At 35.5% G+C, this 25,410-nt stretch overlaps 1 protein-coding gene across 2 annotated transcripts in view; it reads left to right on the plus strand.

The window, feature by feature from the left end:
* MTPN (myotrophin) overlaps positions 1 to 25,410 on the plus strand; it is a 61,844-nt gene that overhangs the window by 13,644 nt on the left and 22,790 nt on the right. For both annotated transcript variants that reach the window (XM_089917353.1, XM_022580282.3), the window contains exons 2-3: positions 23,456 to 23,569; positions 24,419 to 24,502. In XM_089917353.1, the coding sequence (XP_089773479.1) occupies positions 23,456 to 23,569; positions 24,419 to 24,502 (198 nt within the window). The remainder of the gene's footprint in view (positions 1 to 23,455; positions 23,570 to 24,418; positions 24,503 to 25,410) is intronic.

The raw sequence follows: 25,410 nt of genomic DNA on the forward strand, positions 1-25,410 counted from the left end.
TCTACAGAGATCATGCCTGAAATTTTAGGGACTGAATTTTTTTTTCTCTTCCCTTTCTTCTCTCTTGCCCTGTCCTTTCCTCCCTTTCTCCCTCTCTCTCCTTATCATGGGATTATTTACAGATACAGCCTTTAAGAATATAAACCATTGGAACAGAGTACAAGGGATTTCCCAGGCTACATAATATTTTTAGGAATTTATTCCAATTATGGAGCCATGAATTAGTTTCTTGAAAATGAAGCTACTTTTTGATCATATTAATCTTTTTCCACATTGAGATACTGCTATAATGTTTTGGATGGATTTTCTTAATTTTGGTAGTCTTTCTTCATATAGAAATATATATTTTGTTAAATTAAAATTGTCATTTTATACCACCAGTAAAAATTTTAATACTTCACTGTTTTCAATTAGAAAATGTCTAATTGCTTTTAAACCTTTCAAAGAAGAAAAGTGTGCTTTTAATAAGTAAATCAACTATATAAAACTAATTTAAGTGCCTGAAGTAGTCATTTTGAAAGAAAAAAAAAAACTTGAAAGTTCCAGATAGATGTATAGATGGTATATATGGTAACATACCATAAGATTTGGGACCTTAATTATTGCAGACTTCCATTTGAAAACGTTTTTTTGTTAGTAAGAAAGAAAGATGCTTAACACTTTTATGGATTAAAAATACTTATAAAGACTTACACATTTGCACTTAACATGTTTTCTGGTGCCCATTTTATTTCTTTGCCTTCTGTTCTGTGTGATGCTGCTAATAAGTAAATTAATGAAAATGAACCTATAATTTGAATACATACTTTCAGAACCTTGAATAGTCCTAGGTTAAGAGTCGCAGAGACAGAGATACGTAATATTTTGTAAAATGGTGTTAACACAGGACTTCGTTTTATTTTGTAGTTCTCATCCTTAAACAAGGTATATGTGTTTTGTTTGTTTTTTACTGCAAACAGCTTTTTTCTTTTTGGCCAGATTCTCAGCCGTCACAACCATTGAAGTGTGTCAAAATTACTACCACTCATAGTAATTTTGTCAGTGAAAATAACCCTCAATTGGGAACATATCTGAGGTGACTCATCTGTTGGATATTAGAAGTTGATCGCTTTGGTCAGGATCAGCCTAGTATGGATTTTTAACTAGTAATAAGAAACTATTGTTTAAAACATTTAAAGTGCTTTATGAAGCTGTATCTTCATATATTACATTTATTAAAGAGATGCTCATTAAATGATTATTTGTTATGGGTATCATTGTTCATTACTTTGAAATGCGTTCATATTTATAACATTGAGAGTTCGATGCATTTGGTGTGACAGAACTTTACTGTTAACTTTGTAGAAACTATGTAGACTAAGAGCAAGCTGATTTTATTTTATACTCTTCTCAGACTTTCTACCTTTCTGTTGTGCCATCTATCTATATTCTGTATCGTAAAGTTTCATATAATATTATCTGCAACTGTGGTACTGGTATTTATAACTCTGGTACTGGTTTTACCCACTAATGTCACCGATGCAGTAATATATGATTTTTCTTGGCAAAGTAATATCCTAAGGTAAGGACTTTTAACCTTGAGTGGCAGGGGAGGGAGGAGGACAGAGGGAGGGTCATAGGAAAGGAAGGTCCATAGCATTCATCCAGTTCCCAAAAGGATCTGTCATCATAAAAATACTAAAAAAGAAAAACAAAACAAAAAAAAACTAAACACCCGAGTCTTACAGTCTTTGAATTCTAAGTGGGGACAGGTAATACTTAGCTGTAACTGAATTACTAGGGACATTGACTCAACTGTATAGAATTTGTTAAATTTAATAGTTTTGCTACATCCTACAATCAGTCAGGTGTCCAGTATTAATTTACGTGCTGCACTACAAAATGGTCACACGTATGCTAATTTAATCTACTCTTTGCTAAGTAGCTTTTGAGGACACTGGTTTCTTGTGACAGTAGAGTATGTACTTATGCCTTAGAGCTCAGTTGCAGCAACATGTACATATCTTAAAGATCAAAGGAAGAGAATTAGTCGTTTCTTTTCACCTGAAGAAAAGCCTAAAAAAGTAGGAAAAGCCTAAAATAGTAGTTCTCTGCAGGAGCCAGATAACCATTTCATTTAGAAATATTTTAAAGAACGCTATCCCATCCGAATGTTTATTATTCAAATGAACCTCATCCTGTGTAGTAGAGGCCTATAAGAAGTACTGGATCTATAGTAACTATCTCCACCAAACTATACTTTTGAGATGCATTTTAAAAATGTTGCTATTAAGGATAGGAAATCTGAAACTATTAAAAATATGTTTTTATTCCATATTAAAGCCATGTAGGAGAGTGGGGAAGGCAAAGATAGAGAAAAACTAGGGGAAATCTAGTGAAAGGAAGAGTTAGACATCTAAAAATATAGAAATACTAAGTAAACTAGACTGTTGCTGATTTACTCTGTATTTGGATTGTGGGTGTTAGAGCTAGAACACTTCCTGTCATAAAGCCCCTTGAAATTTCTTTACTGGTGTACCTAACCTATTACCCTTTGTTTGCCTTAAACTTCTAGTAGCTGCACTTGCAATGAAGTAGTAACAGCAGCCTACCAGAAGAAAATTTGCTCTCTGGACCATATAAGTGATTAGACTAGAAATATCCATAGAACACGGATAAAGCAAACCAGAGACCTAATTTTTTTTTCTTTTCTATTGAAGTATAGTTGATTTACAATGTTGTTTTAGTTTCAGGTGTACAGCCAAGTGAATCAGTTTATATATATATATATATATATATATATATATAAATTTTTTTTCAGTTCTTTTCCATTATAGGTTATTATAAGATATTGAATATAGTTCCTTGTGCTATACAGTAAATCCTTGTTGTTTATTTTATATATGGTAGTGTGAATATGTTAATCCCATACTCCTAATTTATCCCTAACCCCCCTTCCCCTTTGGTAACCATAAGCTTGTTTTCTATGACTAGAGTCCTAATTTTTGCACTGTGCTATGAAATAATAATCACAATATCCCAGTGGCCACTGTTTAATGTGAGGTTGTTTACTGAGTGCTTGGTCTACATTTTTTTGTTTAATTGTCAGAAAATTTTGTTTTAAAAAAGACCATAAAAGACTTTTTGCAGATGAGGTAAATGAGACTTGAAGAAATTCAAGTAACTTGCCCAGGGTAACTAAGCTAGTAAATGGCAGAGCCAGAATTTATTTCTGGATCTATTAGATTCCAGAGAGCACTCTTGTTCCATTACAGGAACATGAGTATTATTATTTTTTTTAATTAAGGAGGAAGAGGAAGAATGGAGTTTGAAGTTTTGTTTGACTTAGCACAAACTGTTGTCTAAAGAGAAACTTTTAGAACCACAGTGACCATAGTCCAGCTCTTGCTGAGCAGGTTACAGGCCATTACTTGACCTGATGAACTTTGCCTGTTTTGTTCACTTCTGTATTTCTACCACTTAGAATAATGTATAGCTCATAGTGGGAGCTCATAAATATTTGTTGAATGAATGAAGGAATGACTAAATAAATGACTAGTGAATGAAAAACTCTTTAAAGCTTCAAGGTCTTATGAAAGATCTACAGCTGTGTATACCAGGGTAAGAGGAGTTTATGTAGAAAGAGCTTGCAGCTATTCTCTATCCAGAAGGCAAAATCAAGATCAGATTAAGGAATATCAGGTCAAGGTGAAAGTCATTGGTAAAATTTAGAGTCTAAATGACAGGAAAAGAAGAGCATCCAAAGTCTGAATAGGAAAGAGGGCATTAGCAGAGTCCAAGTGAACCAATTCACCTCCTTCTTGACGTTAGCAAACTGGCAGATAGGGTGTCTGAATGGGGAGGGGCGGGGGGAGTAACATCCTTATAGGATTTAACTCTTGCCACCCAGTGCATTAGGGGGGTTCTGTGTTCTTTGATACTTTTAACTACTTCTAAGGTGTAAGTAAGACAAAGGACGAGGAGATCAAATAAAAAAGATGCCAGGCCGCTTTGACTTAATCGTGTAAAAAAGTGGTTCAGCATTTCAAGCTTCATAATTAAATAATAATTTAAGTCCTTGTAAGACTTCTTTACCTTTGGCACAGAATGTTGCTCATTGTTTTCCCCTAATTTGTTATTCAAGAGGAAACAGTCAAATTGCTACACAAGATCACCAAAGCCAGGTATTAGTTTGCCAGTTTTGTTTAAAATGAAAAGTGAATTGAGCAAGTACTTTGGCTCCTAGACTTTGATTCAAAATATTAAGACTTTTTTTTTTTAATTAGCGTGGAGATTTTCTGCAGTTAGTGCTGTAATTGCTGTATATTGTTCTTAATTCTTTTCTTCTGTTCTGAATGTTCATTTTTTATAAGGATATATATAATTTGAACAGTGTCAGGTTTGGGAACAATTATTCTAAAGGAAATATTGATGGATATATATGTACGCATATATATATTTATAAATATATATAAATATTGGGGGGTTTCTCAAGCATTAGGAACTCTAATGAACTCTTATTAACACTGATTTTTACAAAACTAGAAGGATCTTTCAAGTCAGATGTTCTGAGGTTAATTTTCTTAGGAAGCAAGATGGACTGAATGGTGTTTCTATACAGACTTTTTTATGGACTTCTAAATTTGTAAAGATTGTCATTACCTTTCAGCTTATATGAAAAGTAATCACAATTAGTGTACTTAAAATTTTTGTTGTTGTTTCAAGACTTAAGCAGAATTATAAATGTTTCCAAAATCTAATGTGGAGTAAAAGAATTGTGGCAGACTTTAAAAATCCATACTTTTAATTTAACCATCTCACAAAAGCTCACTTGGTTTTTCACAGTTTTGGTTCTGTCTATAAGTAATATTCTTTAATATAATTAACATTTTTACCTTATTTTCAAAATAGTCTAATTCTAGTATTGCGTTCCTCTTTACTCCATCAGTAATTTAGGACATTAAGTGTTGGTTTGGTTGTGTGTGTGTGTTGTTTGGTGTGTTATTTTTGTTGTTTCCTTGGTTTTTTTCTGTTTTGTGTTTGTGCTAAAGCCTTTGGTACTAATTTTTAGTTTTATTGCATTGGGATTAGAGAATGGGTTCTGTAAGCTCCTAAACTTGGGAATGTATTGAGGTTTTCTTCGGTCTATTATAAATGAGTTTTGTTAATAGTCAGTGGAAATAGAATTGTAGTTTCCATAGAGTCGAGAGTTTGATATATATTAATTCAATCTCATTAATTATTAATCAAGCCTGGCTATATTCTTACCTGCCAAAGACTGAGATTATTATGATAGTCCCTCACTCCAATGCTGTTTTTTTAATGTATACTTCATTTTGCTGATTCTTTCTTCTTCTTTCCTCAGCAATGGTTATAGGAGATTGATAGACCTTTTTTTTTGAAGTATAGTTGCTGTAAATGTTATATAAGTTACAGATGTACAATATAGTGAGTCACAATTTTAAAGGTTATACCCTATAGTTATTATAAAATATTGGCTAGGGTTTCCTTGGTGGCGCAGTGGTTGAGAGTCCACCTGCCGATGCAGGGGACGCGGGTTCGTGCCCCGATCCGGGAAGATCCCACATGCCGTGGAGCCTGCGCGTCCGGAGCCTGTGCTCTGAAACGGGAGAGGCCACAACAGTGAGAGGCCCACGTACAGAAAAATAAATTAATTAATTAAAAAAATATATATTGGCTATATTCCCCATGTTGTACAGTTATCCTTGTAGCTTATTTTATTTTTTTTTGTAGCTTATTTTATACATAATAGTTTGTATCTCTTAATTCCCTACCCCTGTATTGCCCCTCCCCCTTCCCTCTTCCCACTGGTAACCATTAGTTTGTTCTCTGTGTCTGTAAGTGTGCTTCTCTTTTGTTATATTCACTAGTTTGTTGTATTTTTTAGATTCCACATATAAGTGATATAGAGTATTTGTCTTTTTCTGTCTGACTTATTTTACTTAGCATAATGCCCTCCAAGTCTATCCATGTTGCTGCAGATGGCAAAATTTCAGTCTTTTTTGTGGCTGTGTAGTATTCTAGTGTGTGTGTGTGTGTGTGTGTGTGTGTGTGTGTGTGTGTATACACACATACATACACACCACATCTTCTTTATCCATTCATCTGTCAATGGACATTTAGGTTGTTTACATGTCTTGGCTATTGTAAATAGTGCTACTATGAACATTGGGGTACATGTGTCTTTTCAAATTAGTGTACGTGGGTTTTTTGGATGTATACCCAGGAGTGGAATTGCTGGGTCATATGGTAGTTCTGTTTTTATTGAGAAACCTCCATACTGTTTTCCATGGTGGCTACACCAATTTACATTCCCACCAACAGTGTACGAGGGTTCCCTTTTTTTCCACATCCTCACCAACATTTGTTATTTACATTCTTTTTGATGATAGCCATTCTGACAAGTGTGAGGTGCTATCTTGTAGTGGTTTTGATTTGCATTTCCCTGATGATTAGTGGTGTTTAGCATCTTTTCAAGTGCCTGTTGGCCATCTGCATTTTCTCTTCGGAAAAATGTCTATTCGGTTCTTCTGCCCCTTTTTTAATTGGGTTGGGGTTTTTCTTTGTTTTGTTTTTTTTTAATGTTGAGTTGTGTACAACACTATTTTTGTCAGTCGTTTTCTTGATTTTCTTCAGATAAAAATTCATGACTAACGTCTACATTTTTAAAAATGTAAAATGAACATCTTTTTCCCATTTACTTTTCTTTGCCTTTAATTCTGCTTTGTCATATATTAATATTACTCTTCTTAGTTTTTTTTTTGTTGTTCTTTTTTGGTTTTTTTTTTTGCGGTACGCGGGCCTCTCACTGTTGTGGCCTCTCCCATTGCGGAGCACAGGCTCCAGACTCACAGGCTCAGCAGCCATGGCTCACGGGCCTAGCCGCTCTGCGGCATGTGGGATCTTCCCAGACCGGGGCACGAACCCATGTCCTCTGCATCGGCAGGTGGACTCTCAACCACTGAGCCACCAGGGAAGCCCCTCTTCTTAGTTTTTTAGATATATGTGCCTGATGTATTTTTGCCCATTCTTTTATAATTTTCTCATATTACTTTGTTTCTTAGGTGTGTTGCTCAGTAACAGCTTCTAGTTGGATTTTTTGTTTGCCTTTCTTTTTGTTGTCATTTAACAAAATTCAAGGTTCATTCTTTATCTTTGATAGATAAACCTATTCACATTTATTGATATAACTGATCAATTTAAACTTTCTGCTTTTTAGACTTTGAATTCACTTTGTTTAAACTTGCTTTCATTTTGCCTTTTTTAGCTGTCAGAATTTATTTTCTTCTTTTTCTTCCAAAAACTTACTAGAACTTAAATTTATCGGAAAAAAAAATGTTTAGGTCTAGATTTTGCTAAGCAGTAGCCTTTGATTTTAGTTTTTCAAAACAATAATATCTATCTTGCTTTAATCTATTATAAAAGTAATGCATGCTCATTTTTAAAAAATGTAATACTACTAAAATAAGAAAGCATGAATATCCTCATAATCCTCTTCTCTAAAGGTAGCTACTAATAAATTTGTTGTGTGTATTCTCTGAAATTTTATGATTATGTATAAGCATATTTTTCTAAGTTTTGAAATAAACAGGATCGTACCAGCTTTACTGACTCAATAGCATGGTAATCTTGCATTTCAACAATACAGAACTTGTATGAGTTACCTTCTCTGTGCCTTAGTTTCCTTGTACAAGAACAGTAGTACTAGCTTCCTAAGGCTTTTGTGATAATTAAGTGAATTAATACCTGAAAAGTACTTGTAACAGTGCCTGGCACATGGTAAGCATTCAAGGAGTATAAGCCACTCTTCATTTTCATTTTGAACAGTTCCGCATAGTATTTCATGGAGGTTATGCCATCATTTATTTAAAAGCTTCCCATGTACAGCATTTAGTTGTCAGTGTGTCACTTAATAAGACCTTGTGTCTGAGAATCTAGTAGGCTTTTTATTTCCTCACCTACTTTCTACTTTATATAAATGTGTGATTGTTTATACTTGTTAAATTGTATATCTACTCTCTCAAGACTTATTTTTTAATCATATATGCTTAAGTAAAGGCTCATTTAATTTTACTTTTCATTATTAATTCTTTTATGCCAGAATTCCCCATTCTTGTGTTCTAATTTTGAATTCCTCTCTTTTGTTTCACTGGAGCAGCAGTTCTCAAAGTATTGTAGATCTCCAGGGGCCCCAGAGACCTTTTCAAGAGATCCATGAGGTCAAAACTCTTTTCATAATACTATTAAGACTTTATTTTCTCTTTTGATTGTGATCATAATTTTACTGATGGTGCAAAAGCAAAGGCAAGTAAAACTGCTGTGTGAATCAAGACAGTGGCACCAAACTGTATAACTGCTAGTCATTGTGAACTTTACCTACACACATGTATAGTTAAAAAATATCCCCTTGAGAAGATTAATAATAATTCACTTCTACTAAATCTTGATTGTGGAGTACACTTTAGTATTCTATGTGAAGAAATGGGAAGTGTTCATAAAGTACTTCTACATTCCTTGGGGTTGCAGCTTGCTTGCACTAGCTGCTTTTTTTATGAAACACCATTAAAAAAAAAATCCACTGACAAATTATAAATTCAGCTATTCAGACTTGGGTATTTGGCAGATATTGTCTTGAAGATGAATTTAGTGAGACTGTCAGTTCAAGGAAAACAGCTGATAATTTTTATTGCCAAAGACAAAATTCAAGCTTTAAGAGAAAATTCAAATTTGGAACATTTATATCTGCCATTTTGAGTTTGACAGCTTCCCAGTATTTAAAGACTTTTCCAGTGAGATCTGAAATGATATCATTGAATGTGATGTTTTGATATTGTATAAAGAAATTTGTCAACATTTGGAAGATCTGCATAGCTCAGTAAACCAATATATTCTAAATTACCAATGCATGAGATTACAGAATCATGCTGCATGGATAAAAGAGCTATTCAAAGTGTAAGTAGATGGATGGATTTTAATGTAACAGAGTATGTTACATTAAAATACATTTAATGTATTTGAGTATGAATAAATACATTAAATAAATACAGAATATGTTACATTTTAATGTAACAGAGTATGAAGTTTGTTGATACAATTTCAGATTCCACATTGTAAATAACCTTTAACAAACTGCCACTGTTGAGTTTTTAATATAGTGTCAAAGAAGAATATCCATAATTGACCTAAAAGACTTAAAATTTTTTTTACTTGTTCAACTACATATCTGTGGGAGGCCAAATTTTCTTCATATATTTCAGCCAAAACAGTATGTCAAAACAAATTGAATGTGGAAGCAGATATGAGAATTCAGTTGTCTTCTATTGAAGCGAACATTTTAAAAATTTACAAAAAAAATTGGGTCGGCCAGAAAGTTCATTCAGTTTTAAGTAAAAATAAAAGACATATTTTTCATTTTCTCAAAGAACTTTATTGAACAACGTGTTCGCTAACCAAACGAACTTTTTGGCCAACCCAATATAATACAGTGCCATCCTCCTCAGTTTTGGGGTGGGGGAAGTATAGTTATTTTTTATTAAAATTTCATTTGTTAACATGTAATGTCTTTTGTTATTTCTAAACGAATTAATAAACAGTTAAAAGGCTTTCTAATTTCAAATTTGATCAGTACTTATAGATATAACCCATATTTTTTAAAAAAAGAAAACCCTGGGATCCTGAGACTAAAATGTTGGAGAATTACTGCACTAGAAGTCTAAGGTTTGCCTCATGTTTGCCTCCCTCTCTCAGGGGAACACGGGTGACATACCTGCTGATTTGCTGATACCCAAGACTGCCTTTACACATGAATATTGATTTGCATAATTTATTCTTTCCAAACTGCAAATCAGAAATTCTCAACCTTCTGCCTACGTTCAACACCTCACACATTTCCCATTAGTATAAGTGTCAGTAACTCTCCTCAGGGGATTATACCTGATACCCAAGCCTCCTCCAGATATCATTATTGTAGATAGTTTCTCCCTCTTCTTTAGAATTCAGTGTTGTAGGGAGGTCAAAAATAAGAGATCAGGCTAATTTAATTTTCTTTCCTGTTAATGTATTTTTTACTTTTTATTTTATTTTTATAAAACAAATTGTAAAGCTATATTAATGGAGGGGATCTATTCAAATTTTTTTTTTTTTTTTTGCGGTACGCAAGCATGTGGGATCTTCTTGGACCGGGGCACGAACCCGTGTCCCCTGCATCGGCAGGCGGACTCTCAATCACTGCGCCACCAGGGAAGCCCATCTATTCAATTTTGTCTGTAATCTAATGAGCTTTTATGATCTGTAGGCTCAGGTCTTTCTTGAGCTCAAAAAAAAAATTACTTTTATAACTAGTTTGGTTCCCTTTGTTCTGGTTCTGTATTATTTATAGGTTTGAACTTTAATTATACCAGTCATCTTTTTCAAATTATTTTTTTTCATTGTTTATCAGCCCCGTATATGGGAAATTTTCTTAAGCTTGTTCTCAATTCTTTATTTAATTAAATTTTCTTAATTTGAGTAGTGCTGCCCAACTCTACTGACTTTGGTGCAGATTTTAATTTTGCAATTGCAATTTCAGTTTCCTTACTATATTTTACTTTCTCAGCCAGCTTCCTTTTCTTATCAGCTGGCATCTCCGTTGTTCACTTTGTATGTTTGCCTGTTTTCTTTTTAAAATACCTTTTTCATAGAAACCATGTCTTTTGGATTCCATTTTGGTAACTCTGTAAGTGCTTTCTAAAATTGTTGAGTTTTCAGTATGATATTCCTTTTCTTTTGCTATATGATTAGTTTTCATACATCCCCATATTGTTTTTCTTCTGGTAGTTCCTTTTTTTTTTTTTTTGGCCACGCCATGCAGCGTGTGGAATCTTAGTTCCTCGACCAGGGATTGAACCCTCCCCCCCCCCCCCCCCCCCGCAGTGGAAGTGCAGAGTGTTAACCACTGGACTGCCAGGGAAGTCCCAGTTACTCACCTGTTAAAGAGGGAAAGCTATCCAGATTCAGGGTTGTGAACAGATAGGATGTGAGGATTGCTTCTGACCATACTTATCACCTGCGTATGTGCTAGAAGAATTCTAGTTTGGGGTGCCTTTGTTGGCCTGATGTGAGATCTTTTATACTCTCTATTGCCTGCTTCTAATACACTATGTAAAAAATTCTGTCTTAAGGCAGGAATGTGCCTATGTCTGTCTGACTCTGTCTCTGCTTAAGATGATCCTTTGTGGGTGGAGAAATAGTGGGTCACTTTTTTTCCCTCTGACGGGAGCAGACCCAGCAGCTAAGAATGAATATGCAAGTAGTTGGCCAATACGCTTGGTTTTCTGAGCTTTTTAGGGTAGTCTTTTTCTGTCTGTTTTCACAGAAGTTAGGACAGGCATATCAGGGAATGTTTCCTTGAGGATATATTACTTATACTAGAGTTCAGTTTGCTTTCCTTTTAAGTCTGTGAACATAAAATTCAGATGATGTCAGAACTTCCAAGCATTTAGTATTAGCATTAGGGTTTAATGTGTTCCTATTGGGTTTAATTTATTTACATTTAAAGCATGAAAATTCTGTTTAATTTTTGAGCTAAAATTAATTGATGGCACACTCACCCAAATTCCATAAGAATAATAACAGGTCCTACTTTCCATGAATTTCACCATTTTATGTTCTCCAAATTCAGCATAATTTAATTCTGTACTTCACATTTTAGCATCTTGATCCAGTCATTTATTAGTTTCCGTAGCAAAGCAAGGCATAGGCAATGACTGTTAGTGTTTTTACAAAGCATATAATCAACCCATAACCCCTTTCCCCACTCACCAAGGTAAAGTGGTAAGACTTTACTTTCTCTTTTGTGACCTGATTTCAGACATGTTAAAAATACAGGAAAATGTGTGCTTTGGAATTGATGAAATATGATATTGTTATGTTCTGTAAAATAAGAACTTTAATATTATAGGGTATTTGGTATTAACCTACATGTCCAGAATTAGGAGAATATTTAAGTAAACCGGCACATCTATTTGACAGAATATTATGTGGCTTTCAAGAATGATAGCAAGATATTTCATATATTAAATAATAAATAGTGTGATTATAGCTTTTTCAAGCAGCTACTTTCATAGAAAAAAAGTAAACAGAAGTACAGCAAGGTAGTAATAATGGTCATATTTTGGATCGCAGGATTCACTAGAAGAAACATTTCTTATTTTTCGAATTTTATTTATTGATCATGTTACTTTTTAGGTGTGTGTGTATGTTAGTAGTAGGGTTGTTTGTAACACTTACAAAGAGATCACTTAGACCTTAAGTCCTGCCATAATAATTTCCATTTTTGCAGTTCCTAGACTGTTAGATAAAGGAACTCTCAAGCATTTCATTGAAATTTGGATGTTTTAATGGTATGCTTGGGGGCATATGGGAAAGGATAGTTAGATGAGAGTGTGATGAACTAGATTTAAGACTGTTTGAACAGTAGTACCCAAATACACTACCTACCTCTTTATGTAGCAAACTGAAGGAAGCTTCCTGACACTGGTGGGGCTCATTCCCTAGTCTTTTCTTATTTAATTTTAATGTCTTTAGGTGACCATCTTGAAGATAGGTGAGATGCACCTGGAGGGAGGGGCAGATGAGGACTAACAAATTCCTTTTAATAAGACTCTAGAAAGAACTTGGCAGCCTGGAAAAATAAGATGACCATTTTAAGATGCAATTTAGTAGCAGTTAATGTAATGGCCCTCCATGTATACTCAGAAAGTCAGTAATCCAAGTTCAGGATAACAGCAAGTCATATAGAAAAGATTTCATTTTAGTTACTATGTCATCTGACTGCTAAACAATTAATAATCTAACATGCAAATAGGGACTCCTTGTTCCATGTGTCCCCAGAGGATAGGATCAGAACCTGTAAACAGTGAATTTTCCAGCATTTAAATAAGGAATAGACTGATTTGTAAGGTCTTGAATTGCCTTTCATTAGAGAGATTCAGTTATGTGTTGGGCATGCACAAGCAGGGATTCAAATGCAATATGGGTGGTTGAATTAGATGACAGGATCCTTTCCAACAAGGAGATTATGTGGCTTTCAGATTAACAATGTTTTCTAAATACATACCTCTTTATATTTGTTTTGTATATGTATATGTTTTGGTAAACAACAGGTTACATGATATGACAAAGATGGTATAAATGATTACACTAATTCTTTAAATTGGACTTTTATGCACAAGTCACCCACAGACATTGTAGACAATATATATAAATAAGTAAAGCATTGTCCTTTCTTTAACGGAGTTATATCATTGAAATACCTAATTAAATAAATGTAAATGTAGTAAGAGACATATAAATAAGAACTATGAGGATTAAAAGGAGGGAATTTTATATCAAGAGTATAGTGGGCAGGGGAGTATCAGGTAAAAGTTTTAGAGAGAAAATAGATCTTGAAGGGTAAGTAGAATCTCATTACACCAAGACATGAGTGGAAGTGGGGTGACTATGCCAAAGAAAGGCGACATCATGAAGTTTTCCAGATGTGGGAAAGCACTGGTGTGTTGGGAGCGCAGTGTTTCAGAATAAAAAAGCCAGAGTAGTAAGTTGGTGTTGAATTGAAGATGAGTATCATGGTGAGGATTTTCTATTCAACAAAAGGGAGCAGTTGAAATTTTTTTGCATGAGGAAGAGGTGTGATCAGTGTTACTCTTTAGGAACTTTAATTTACTTGATTTACATTTGTTGAATTGTTGAAGGTGGAAAAATTGAGTGGAAAACTATTCAAATGAGAACTATTGAGGCCTCTAATAATAATAATATTGGTTGACATTTTTTGAGTGCTTACTGTACAGGTACATTATGTTATTTCATTGAAGCCTCAAAACAGTACTGTATATAGTAGATGCTTTCCAAATGAGCACCTCTTGGATTTCCAGTTGGCCTATGAGAATTCCATACACCATAATATATCAATTAATTTCTCCAGGCACCATTCTCGCATATGCATACCTCCACACTCTCCAAATCAGTAGACACCCTGTTGAATACTGTTATTTCTTAATTTAGCATTTTATACTATGCTATTATAATCAGCAATCAAAACAAATTTTTATTGAGGTTTAAAAATACCATATTTGGAATTGTGGTAGAAATGAAAAGTGTAAGATGTAGTTCCTGACCCCTAAGGACCTTTAAAGTCTAATTAACAACACAAGATAAAAATACATGAAAAACTAAATGGCAGTAAAGGATGAATTGCCCACACACTAGTTATTGAACATTCTGTTCTTTAAGGCTCTTCTGTATTTTGTAGTACTCAACTAAATGGCATTCATTTATTTGCCTGCTAGCTTCCCAAGAAGGCAGCAAATTCTTTGAGTCAGAGCTGGGCCTTTCTATTTTATCCCAAGCAAGTAGCACAGTAGCAAGTAGGCTCGTTAAGTATTTGTTGAATTAAATTAATTGTAAATAGTGTATCTTTTTCAAATACTGTATTTCATCATTTTTAGATCCATGCCTACTTTTGTTAGTAAAACAACTCAAAGTAATAATAGATTTGAAAGAAAAAAAATTTTAACTTTGAAATGTATGTATATATTTTTTACATTGTTCATGTTGTTGTATTAAATCTTCTTGCTTGATCCAACTGTTGTGGAAAGTTAAATATACCTACTGTAGCAGCCATTTTCAGCATCCAGTCTCTTAAACTACTTTGTTTTCATGGCCAGAAGTACAGAAACACCTATTTCTCTGGTCTAGAATATAAAAGGGGGCGGGGGGAACAATTGTTCCCAGATGCATTTAACCGTAAAAGTAAGCTAACTATAAAAGACTTTAGAGGTCATCTCCTCCAACCACAGATTTTTCAGTGAGGAAACTAAGGTCTTCCAAGCTTCTTACTTCCCCATTGTGGGCAGTAGCAGAGGTAACTTAGAGCCAAGGGTTCTGTTTGGTGTTCTTTCCACCATTTAATACTACTTCTCTTCATAAAGTAGAAAACTAGGCAGTGAACGTTAGAGGAAGGGGTTCCTAACCTCTCAGGGGTCATGGTCCCCTTTAGACTCTTTACCTAGAAAATTTTATGCACACACAAAGAATTAGTAAGCTTTTTGAAAGTCTGTTCACTGATTGTCTGGTGGTCTGTAGATCTCAAGAGGAAAGGTACACAAATTAGCATACTATATTCATGGCATCAGAAATAGATGAGACTGAATTAAATTGTACTGTGCTCTTCAATAGTCAGCTTATGGTCTTCCAAGGAGTTACTCTAAGCCATAGAGTACACATGGCCCAAATTCCTGAAGCATCCTTGGGCAAAACCCATAGCAGTAGCTATGGGTTTTGAGCTGTGGCTTTTATATTAAAACAAACAGAACATACATATGTATATATGATACATGCATATTTGTGCAGATATATTTGAATGAATTTTTAATTTGTTTAGGATTCTACTTTCAGACTCAGAGAAGCATATATTTTCTATCCTTTGCTATTTGGAGTACTTCAGTGAAAAAGTTTGAGAAGTACCGGGTAGAGAGTTAGTTGGGTAGGTTATTTCATATTTTTGTGAGTGTATTAGGTAGATAGATAGATAGATAATAGATAGATAGATAATAGATAGAAATTCATACATATTTTGTTAAATTAGTTAATAGTGAGGAGTAAAGTTCTTGTGGGCAGAGACCCACAATTCCACTTTCTTGTACCCTTAGCATGCCTAGCACAAGGCTAGGAACATGGTTTCTCAGTAAATGCTAGTTGATTTATTGATATTAAAGATAGAACTAGATCACTGTACCAATATATTTCTAGTCAGATAAGAGAATTTATCAGTATAGCTGAGGCTCATGGTTATTTAGAGCAATGGTACTTGAGAAGTAAAAAAAACATGACCAGCTTTCTCAAATGCCAATAATGTCATTATTGAGGAGCATCAGGAATCAACACATCCTAAAGCATTCATTCATGGTCACTATAGTGGTTCTGGATAGAGTATATTAATTTAAACTACTCACCAGAAAATATCATGAAACAGTATTATTTCATATATCCAATATTACATATATATGTTATATATAACATCTGGAATATGTCATATTTAGAAAAAATAGCGTCAAAACAACTTTCTTGGTACAAGAAAAATATGGTAAAAAGTACAATTTTAATGTAATAAAAATCTGTTGTATATTTAACAACCAACAGGCTTCATAGTGCAATGACAGGAAGGAGATTAAAATGAAACTGGTTAAATTATTCTTGCTAAAAAGGGAAAGGTGAAGCTAGACAAGCCTGGATGTGGTGACAAGTTAGATTTGTCAGCCTCCTTTACTTGAACTGCATATGGCAAATAGAAGCTGTGTGCAGAGTTACTTGTCACCTGCCTGGTTATTTACACCCATATCATGGTGAGAATTTATTGCTGCCCAACTCTGTGACAGTGATATTACTGCATGATGGTGTCTTTAAAAACACATAAACTTTGTCACTAAGGAAATCCCCCCAAATTCTGTAATCAAGGTATTCCTATAAAGGTACTATTACAAGACTATAAGGCTAACCAATTTTTAGCAACTATTTGAATTATAAATATATGATGATAATCTGAATTCATAACCAGGATTTCAAAAATTTGTTTTAAACATCTAGTAGAAGTGGACAAGTCAGAAGAGGAAACAACGAAGGAATAGAGAGCAGGAGGAAAACTACAATAATGTGGTGTCCCTGAAATCAAGGGAAGAGAGAGTGTTTAAAAAAGGAAGGAGTGATCAACTTTATCACTGTTGGGAGGTCAATTAAGGTGAGGACTAAGAGATAACCTTTGCATTTTGCAACGTGGAGGTCTTTGATCTCAGCAAAAATGGCTATGGCATAGTATTGAGGGTGGAAGCCAGATTAGAACAAGAAGTAAGAAACTGGAGATAGCAAATACAGACAATGCTTTTGGTAAGTTCAGCCGTGAAAGGGAGGAAAGAGAATAGTAACTAAAAGGTGAATATCAGGTCTAAGGATAGTTTTTTGTGTTGCTGTTTGCGTTTTTAGCCGAAGAGTTGAGAATGGCATATTCTGATGAGAAGGAGCCAGTACAGCAGGAGAGGTTGAAAACACAGACAAGAAAAGGGATAAATAAAGAAATAAGTTTAAGAAAACAAGAAAGGATGATATCCAAAACTTAGGTGAGGGATTGGCTTTAGATAGGAAAGGATTTGTCAGTTGCAGGAAGGTGTGGTAGAGAGAAGCTTGGGAGGAAGTTCATGTCCGAAGACAGTTTTCTGTTTGAAGAAGGATATGAGGTTATCTGCTGAGAATAAAAAGGAAGCAGGAGGCTTATAAAAAAATGAAAGAGATTTAAGATAGCCGCTGTGGAAGGTAGAAAAGCAAGATAAAAAGGAACATGGTAAGATTGTCATGTAATGCTCAGGGACCTGTTGAAATTGTGCATCTCTCTCTTCTATCCCCAGAATCTGGGAGACAAAATTAGGGTTAAATTTTTCTCTGTAGCTGGTAATGTTTCATGAAGTTAGAATGAAGATTACAGAATAGGTGTCTAACATCCTCTCTTCTGATGTAACTCACTAATGCCAAGGGTGAGGAGAAAGGAACTAGATAGAGCACTATCTTCCTTCCCTATTTCACCACCACTACTGAAGATACCACCCATCCAGACTGCTGGAAAGCTGGTGAAATTGTCATTCAAACCCCTACATCAGTAAACATACCACTGATCTCAAGTAACTGCTGCTGTTACTGGATAACTAATGCATTATCAGTATTTGCTTGAAATAGAAGATGACTGACTTCCAAGTCTTTTGCTTCAGCAATTTCACCATTTGTTCAGTCTCAAAGCTTCTATCATGTAAAATTTAGTATGTGTCAGAAGGTATACTAGGCACTGGAGCTGCAAAAGTAAATAATAGTGACATGATACCTGACCTGTGTTCACAGAGGATACAGACAGAGGCAGGTTAAGTAGAATGTGACAGGGAAATACAAGGTGCTTTGGGCACCCCTGTGAAGGTCGTATGACTCAAAGTTGCAGTAGTTAAAAGATGACTTTCCAGAGGAAGTTTGATTAAAGCTTGATTCTAAAGAATTAGTAGGAATTAACTGAACAAAGGACAGTGGGGAGGAGTGCTGTGAGAATTAAAGCTGGAAAGGTAATCACTGGATATAGATCACTCCAAGTCTTGTAAACCGTGTTTAGTTGTTTAGACCTATTCTCTAGGAGCAATGGATGGTCATCAGAGTACTTTTAAAAGGGGAATAATGTGACCACATTTTGTGTTTAGCAAGATCCCTGTAGCTGCAGAGTAAAAGGATGGAGTAGGCATAATGGGGCTGGACGTTGGGGGTGCCGAGTAAGAGGTTTTCTTCAGCAACCCAGACAATTGTTTTGACCTCTAAAGCCCACCCAGCTAGTAGGAGTCGTATGGATCCACTCTTATCCCACTTAAAAACTTCTTGTTCTGTGTAGTTTGTTGGTTACAGAGGTCAGGAGCTTTTCATTCAGCACTAACAATGAAGGAACTTGACCTCAAATAGCTTTTGCTCTTTAAGTCTCCCATGAAGGTACTGTTACTCATTCCTACACCTATTCCACCTCAAATACTGATTTGTTAGCATCTCATTTTACAAGAATTAGAGCCACAGAGACTTGATTTAGGAAAATCTGTGTTACTGAGGTGTAACTGAAGTGTAAGAAATGCAGATATTTAAAGAGTGCAGATTGCTGTTTGACACGTATACAATCATGAAACCATCACCGTAGTCCAGATAATGACTAGATTTCATTACCCTCAAGTGCCCCTTCATAGTCCCTCCCTTCTGTTACCCCCAAATAAGCAACCACTAATCTGCTTTCTATCAGTATATATGTTTGCATATTTTATAATATTATGCCAATACCATGCTTTCTTGATCACTGCAGTTTTTAATAATTCTTGAAATCAGGTAGTGTTAGCTCTCCAAATTGTTCTTTCTTTTCAAAGTTGTTTTGGCTGTTATAGATTGTTTGTATTTCCATATGAAATTTAGGGTCAGTTTGTCACTTTCTTTTTAAAATTTTTATTTTATTTATTATTTTTGGCTACGTTGGGTCTTCGTTGCTGTGCACAGGCTTTCTCTAGTTGCGGAGAGCAGGGCTACTCTTTGTTGTGGTGCGCAGGCTTCTCACTGCCGTGGCTTCTCTTGTTGCGGAGCATGGGCTCTAGGCGCACGGGCTTCAGTAGTTGTGGCATGCGGGCTCAGTAGTTGTGGCTCACGGGCTCTAGAGCGCAGGCTCAGTAGTTGTGGCACATGGGCTTAGTTGCTCCGCGGCATGTGGGATCTTCCCGGACCAGGGCTCGAACCCGTGTCCCCTGCATTGGCAGGTGGATTCTTAACCACTGCGCCACCAAGGAAGTCCTGTCAATTTCTTTTTAAAAAGCCTGCTAAAGTTTTAACTGGTATTGCATTGACTCTATACATCAATCTGTGGAAAACTGACATCTTTACAGTAATGAGTCTCCCAATCCATGAACATGCTGTGTATCTCTCCATTTATTTATTTAGATCCTCTAATTTCTCTTCAGCAGTGTTTGGTAGTTTTCAGTATATAGATATTGTACATTTTTTGTTAGACTTACTAAGTATTTCATAAATTTGTATGCTATTGTAAATAATATTGGTTTTAGTTTTGATTTGCAATTATTAATTGCCAGTGCTATATAAAAATGCAGTTGATTTGGTATATTGATCTTTTGTCCTTCAGCATTGCTAAAATTACTTATTAGTTCTAGTAGCTCTTTGGTAGATTCCATTGGACTTTCTGCATAGACAATCACACCATCTGCAAATAAAGACAGTTATACTGCTTCCTTTTCAAAAGAGATGGGGTTTGTTTGTTTGTTCCCTAGTTGCACTGGTTAGAACCTCCAGCACAGTGTGGAATAGAAGGTAGAAACTGACATCTTGTCTTGTTCCTGATTTTAGGAGAAAAGCATTCAATCTGTCACAAATTAAGTATGATGTTAATTGTACTTTTTTTGTAGAAGCCCCTTATTAGGCCAGGGAAGTGTCCTCCTTTTCCTAGTTTACTGAGTTTTTATCAGCAAAGGATGTTGGATTTTGTCAGATACTTTTTGAGATGATTGTATGATTTTTCTTTGTTTAGATGTTAAAATAGTGAATTATGTTGACTGACTTTTTCAAATATTCAACCAACCTTGTATTCCTGGGGTAAACACTACTTGGTCATGGTCTATTATACTTTCTATATAGTGTTGGATTCAGTTTGCTCAAATTTTGTTTAGAATTTGTGTTCGTGAGGGACATTAGCCTGTGGTGGTCTTTTCTTGTAAGTCTTTTGTCTCATTTTAGAATCAGAGTAATGCTCACCCCATAGAATGAGTTTGGGTTCTTTCTGTTTTCTGGAAGAGTATGTAGAATTGGTATTACTCTTTTTTCCTTAAATGTTTGGTAAAAATTTACCAGTGTAGCCACCTGGGGCATGGGAGTTTCTTTGTGGGAAGATAGTCTGTGAAGTCTAATATTAGCACTTTCTGTCATTTTTTTTTTTTTCTGATCATTCTGGCTAGAGATTTATCAGTTGTATTGATCTCAGAGAATCAGATTTTGATTTCTATTATTTTCCTGTTTTCATTTCATTGATTTCTGCTTATTTTGAATTTAATTTTTTAATAGACTTTATTTTTTAGAGCATTTTTTAGGTTCATAGCAAAAGTGAGCAAGGTACAGAGATTTCCATATGTCATTTCTCCCCCTAGTTTCTTTCTTTTTTTTTTTTTTGCGGTACACGGGCCTCTCACTGTTGTGGCCTCTCCCGTTGCGGAGCACAGGCTCCGGACGCGCAGGCTCAGTGGCCATGGCTCACGGGTCCAGCTGCTCCGCAGCATGTGGGATCTTCCCAGACCGGGGCACGAACCCGTGTCCCCTGCATTGGCAGGCGGACTCTCAACCACTGCGCCACCAGGGAAGCCCTCCCCCTAGTTTCTTAAGGTAGAAGTACAAAGATCGTTAATTTGAGGCCTTTCTACTTTTCCAATACAGGCATTTAGTACTATAAATTTCTCAGTAAGTACTGCTTTTGCAAAGGCCTGCAGAAGAAAATCCTTTCTTTCCTGTCATTCACACAAAGCCTTTCCAGTATTGTCACTTTTGTCTGCTAAAATAAGAATTGTAAAGCAGCATCTGCAGGGATAAAGGAGAAAGTTTAAACTCACAACAGTTCCTTTTCATATGCATTTTGCATGCTTGTACTAAGTAAGGAAGGAAGATATTGCATATTTTGACTCAGGAAAATATCTTTTTTTTTTCTCTGCGGTACGCGGGCCTCCCACCGTTGTGGCCTCTCCTGTCGCGGAGCACAGGCTCCGGGCGTGCAGGCTCAGCGGCCATGGCTCACGGGCCCAGCTGCTCCGCGGCATGTGTGGGATCCTCCCCGACCGGGACACGAACCCGTGTCCCCCGCATCGGCAGGCGGACTCTCAACCACTGCGCCACCAGGGAAACCCAGGAAAATACCTTTTTGACAAAGCTATCTTGTTGAATACTTACTGCAGTTATTTCTTTACTTTGTTTCACTGAAAAGGCCTATCCAGTTAATCCTCTCCAGTTAATCCTCTCCAGGTAATGTAAATAATGGAAAGGAAATAATAATGAAAGGAAAACTAGTTTTATCCAAATCATTTGAAGGAGTACCTCATTGCCTCAAAGCCTCACATTTCTACAGTTGTGAATAAAGACTAAGGTGGTACACCAAGTCACCCTTACGTTTAAATTTGTTTCTGAATATAAAGTATATTATAATAAATCATATCTTTGTATTTCAACCATTATGCAGAAACCTGCATTAACCTAATTTTGGATAATCTTTTAGAACCAGTATAAACCAACATTAGGAATGCACAGCAATAATATTTAACCTCTGTTAAACATATTACCCTGTGAGGTAGTGTGGTAGATACTTTACATGGATTATCTCATTTGATGATACACTAAACCCCCCCCCTCCCCCGTGAGGTTTATTTTTAGTCCCATTTTACAGATAAGAAAACAAAGATTTAGAAAGTAACTAGTCTAAGGTCCTACAACTGACTGGTAGAATTGGAGCTCTAACCCAGCCTTCGTTGATCTTAAGTATGTTATACACCTTTCTTCTATATTCATATACTTTATAAGAGGCCCTATTTTACTGTAAAATCACATGTTGACTTGAATAAACAACCCATTAAAGGTTATTGCTGTGAATTACTCAAGTACTCTTAACAGAAAAGGGTTGTTTTATCATTAATTCAAAAGAGGACAATTATTTTTGATGAAATTCTTGATTCTCCACAGAGACAGTATATTTGAAATGTACATCTGGCCTGGAACTCGGGAACACTCTGTGTAATTTCATTTCCTGACTTAAAGCTCTGATGCCTCCACTGATTGTTGTGACAGGCACGTGATCTCACCTCTTGGAATGCTGTTTTTTTTTTTTTTTTTTAAGTACCAGCCCTTGAATAATAAGTAAGATAATATAGCTCACTCTGATACTTACTGGAGGACGTAAAACCCTGGAGTTAAACTTTTTCCTTAACGGAAAAAAAAAAAAATACCTCTATATATTTAAAGATTTCAAATTGTTTGAATTTAATAACTTCATGGTTTGAAAAACTGATGCATTATCTTTATAGTGACCCTTAACATTAAAAAGAAAAGACTGAGTAATGGATTTCATTCAGAATTTGAGTATATCTCATATGTACATAGGTAACTTATAATAATAGCTAATCATTTTTCTATTAATATTAGCTATAATATCTTAAGTGCTCTACATGGATCATTTAGTTTAACCCTCACCACAACTCCATTAGATGTAGGTATTGTTATCTCCATTATGTTTAGTCTTGTGATTATTTGATTAAAATCTGCCTCCCACACTGGATGGTAAGCTCCGTGCAGTCAGCAGCCATTTCTGATTTTGCTCACTATTGTCCGCTGTGTGCACAGGGCCGGCCATACAATAGCGCTTAAATGCTGAATGAATGAAATGAATTCTTAATAGCTAATACTCATTACCTTGTGATGATGATGTCTGCCTCCATCCAGGTAGTGATGCTTTCTCTGAAGTATTAAAATACATGTCATATGATCTGTGTAAAATCTAAGTATTTGAACTCATCAGTCTTTGGTGGCCACATCTTGACATCGTGCTGATTGAACTCCTTAGAAATAGAAATAGAGCACAATAATAGATTTCATTACATTTAGCATTTTTTTATTGTTTTCAGCTTGACTAATCATGATTTGAATTGCTGTCATACTGTGTGCTACTTGTACAGAATTTAAAGTTCTTGGTTACTTATCTCACTTTGCAAGAAATGTAATTCTTTTATGAAACCCTTGCAGCTTTAAGAAAGTAAAAATAGCAGGTGCCTCAATTCCCTTCTTCAGTCTACCATCCTTATGCATGTTGTTTTCATTTGGCTTCTTTTATAAGGGAGAAGACGTCAACCGGACACTAGAAGGTGGAAGGAAGCCTCTTCATTATGCAGCAGATTGTGGGCAGCTTGAAATCCTGGAATTTCTGCTGCTGAAAGGAGCAGATATTAACGTATGTAAAGAACATTGTCATTCTAGAAAAAATTCTTGTATGCTTTTGGGTAATTGTTTTCTGTAGATTTATAAAATAGTTACTGGTGGAAACCTCATATGAAGTAAGAATATAGTCTGAAATTATACCAAATTTCTGTAACTTAGAAATACATAGTTGTGATTTTTTAAAAAATAAGCAGAACAAATTGATTTTTTTTTTTAACTGATAAAACTGGGGGGTAGATGTTTCCTTTTCAGGTTCTAAAGCAACGTGAGAGTTAGCACTATCTGTAGGTGGCAAATAGCTATCACCCAATGGAGCATAGGACTCTGCAGTCATGAGAAATCTAAACTGGATTTTTGGACAAAAGTCAGACAGCAGTCATCTCTTGACTCTTGCCTTTTGTAGCTGTTGCATTTCAGAGTTTTAGAAAAATGTTTAAGTAACCATGACAGCAAGTGAGATGAACTTTTCACATCTCAGGGGATACCATGTCACGTGGCCCAATTGTGGCAGTCTTTTACCTCTTCATTGGCTATGTTCCACCCCTCTCGAGATTCCCTTCCTGCACCACATTGGCACGTCTACAGTAATGCGGAGTTGAGGCTCAGAGAGGTTAAGTAATTAGTCATGCAGTAAGTGGCAGAGCCCAGATTTGAGATGGGGTCAAAGCCCTGCTCCATCTGTTTCACTAGGCTGACTCCCAAGGAGAAACTGCGTGTGGGCTTGGGCCTCTAGCAGCTCCTAAGAGGCTAAAAATGGGTAAACACTGATTTTGAAATATTTATGAGCATTCCCTAATTAGATCTAGAAGGAAGGAATAAATGAAAAATGGATGAGGTGATCTATATCTTTATTATTTCATAGGCTCCAGATAAACATCATATTACACCTCTTCTGTCTGCCGTCTATGAAGGTCATGTTTCCTGTGTGAAATTGCTTCTGTCAAAGGTGAGGTCAATTGCTGATTTTTATTGCTTTTTCCACTACTATGTAACTGTTTAAGCTAAGTATTTGGTTGTTAATTTAAATTTTGTGTGGCATCAGGGACAGAAAAACTAGAGGTAATATCCAAAATTGAGGTCTAGAGCAATGTTGCTCAAAACAGCTGGTCCACAAGCTGTTTGTTACCAGTTCATGGTGGGTAAAGAGGTTGGCCTAGAAAATAAGTCAACACAGTCTCCTTCATCAAGAATATCTTGCTATTTAAAAAAAGTTAGCCAAACTAGGCATGGTAGTTAATAATCAGTAATATAGAAAATGTTGTCCCATGCTAGTAACAGTTTGCAGACTGGTACCATATTCACATACCACGCTTTGAGTAACGCTGGTTTGAAATTTGTATAAACTTCATTTTCTGTAGTACGTACTGAGCAAGATTATTAGAGGCAGATTGCTGTAAGGGCTCTCCAAGTCATCTGGTTTCTTGATGTGATTGAGATCATGGTAAATTTGTAGTTTTCCAGTGTTTTACCTTTGCTATTACAAGCTCTTAGATGAAGTTCAACGTCCAGCCTCAGAAATTAACCAGTCAGTTGCAACCATTCTAGGTGTATAAGATGGGACCTGCAAATCTTGGAAGACGAGAAATCTTCATAAAATAAGGCACCAGTATCAATCCCAAGGTTATCATTTCATGGCCATACTCGGGAAAGTGCTGTTCATAACATTTCATTTGGAATTTTAAAAATAAGCCCTGCTAAAAGAAGAAAGAATTAGAAATTAACTGAGTAAATGTATATGAAGCATTTTGCCATAGTATCTGACACATAATAAGTACTCAATAAATAGTAGCTTTTATTACCTCTAAGACTAAAGAGGATTTTATGCTTCATAGATTGAACTTCAGTAAGATTTGG

This window comes from Delphinapterus leucas, chromosome 9 (assembly GCF_059928025.1).
Source record: "Delphinapterus leucas isolate spDelLeu-1000000601 "Yukka" chromosome 9, BTC_Dleu_Yukka2, whole genome shotgun sequence".
In the NCBI taxonomy this organism is placed as follows: Eukaryota; Metazoa; Chordata; class Mammalia; order Artiodactyla; family Monodontidae; genus Delphinapterus; species Delphinapterus leucas.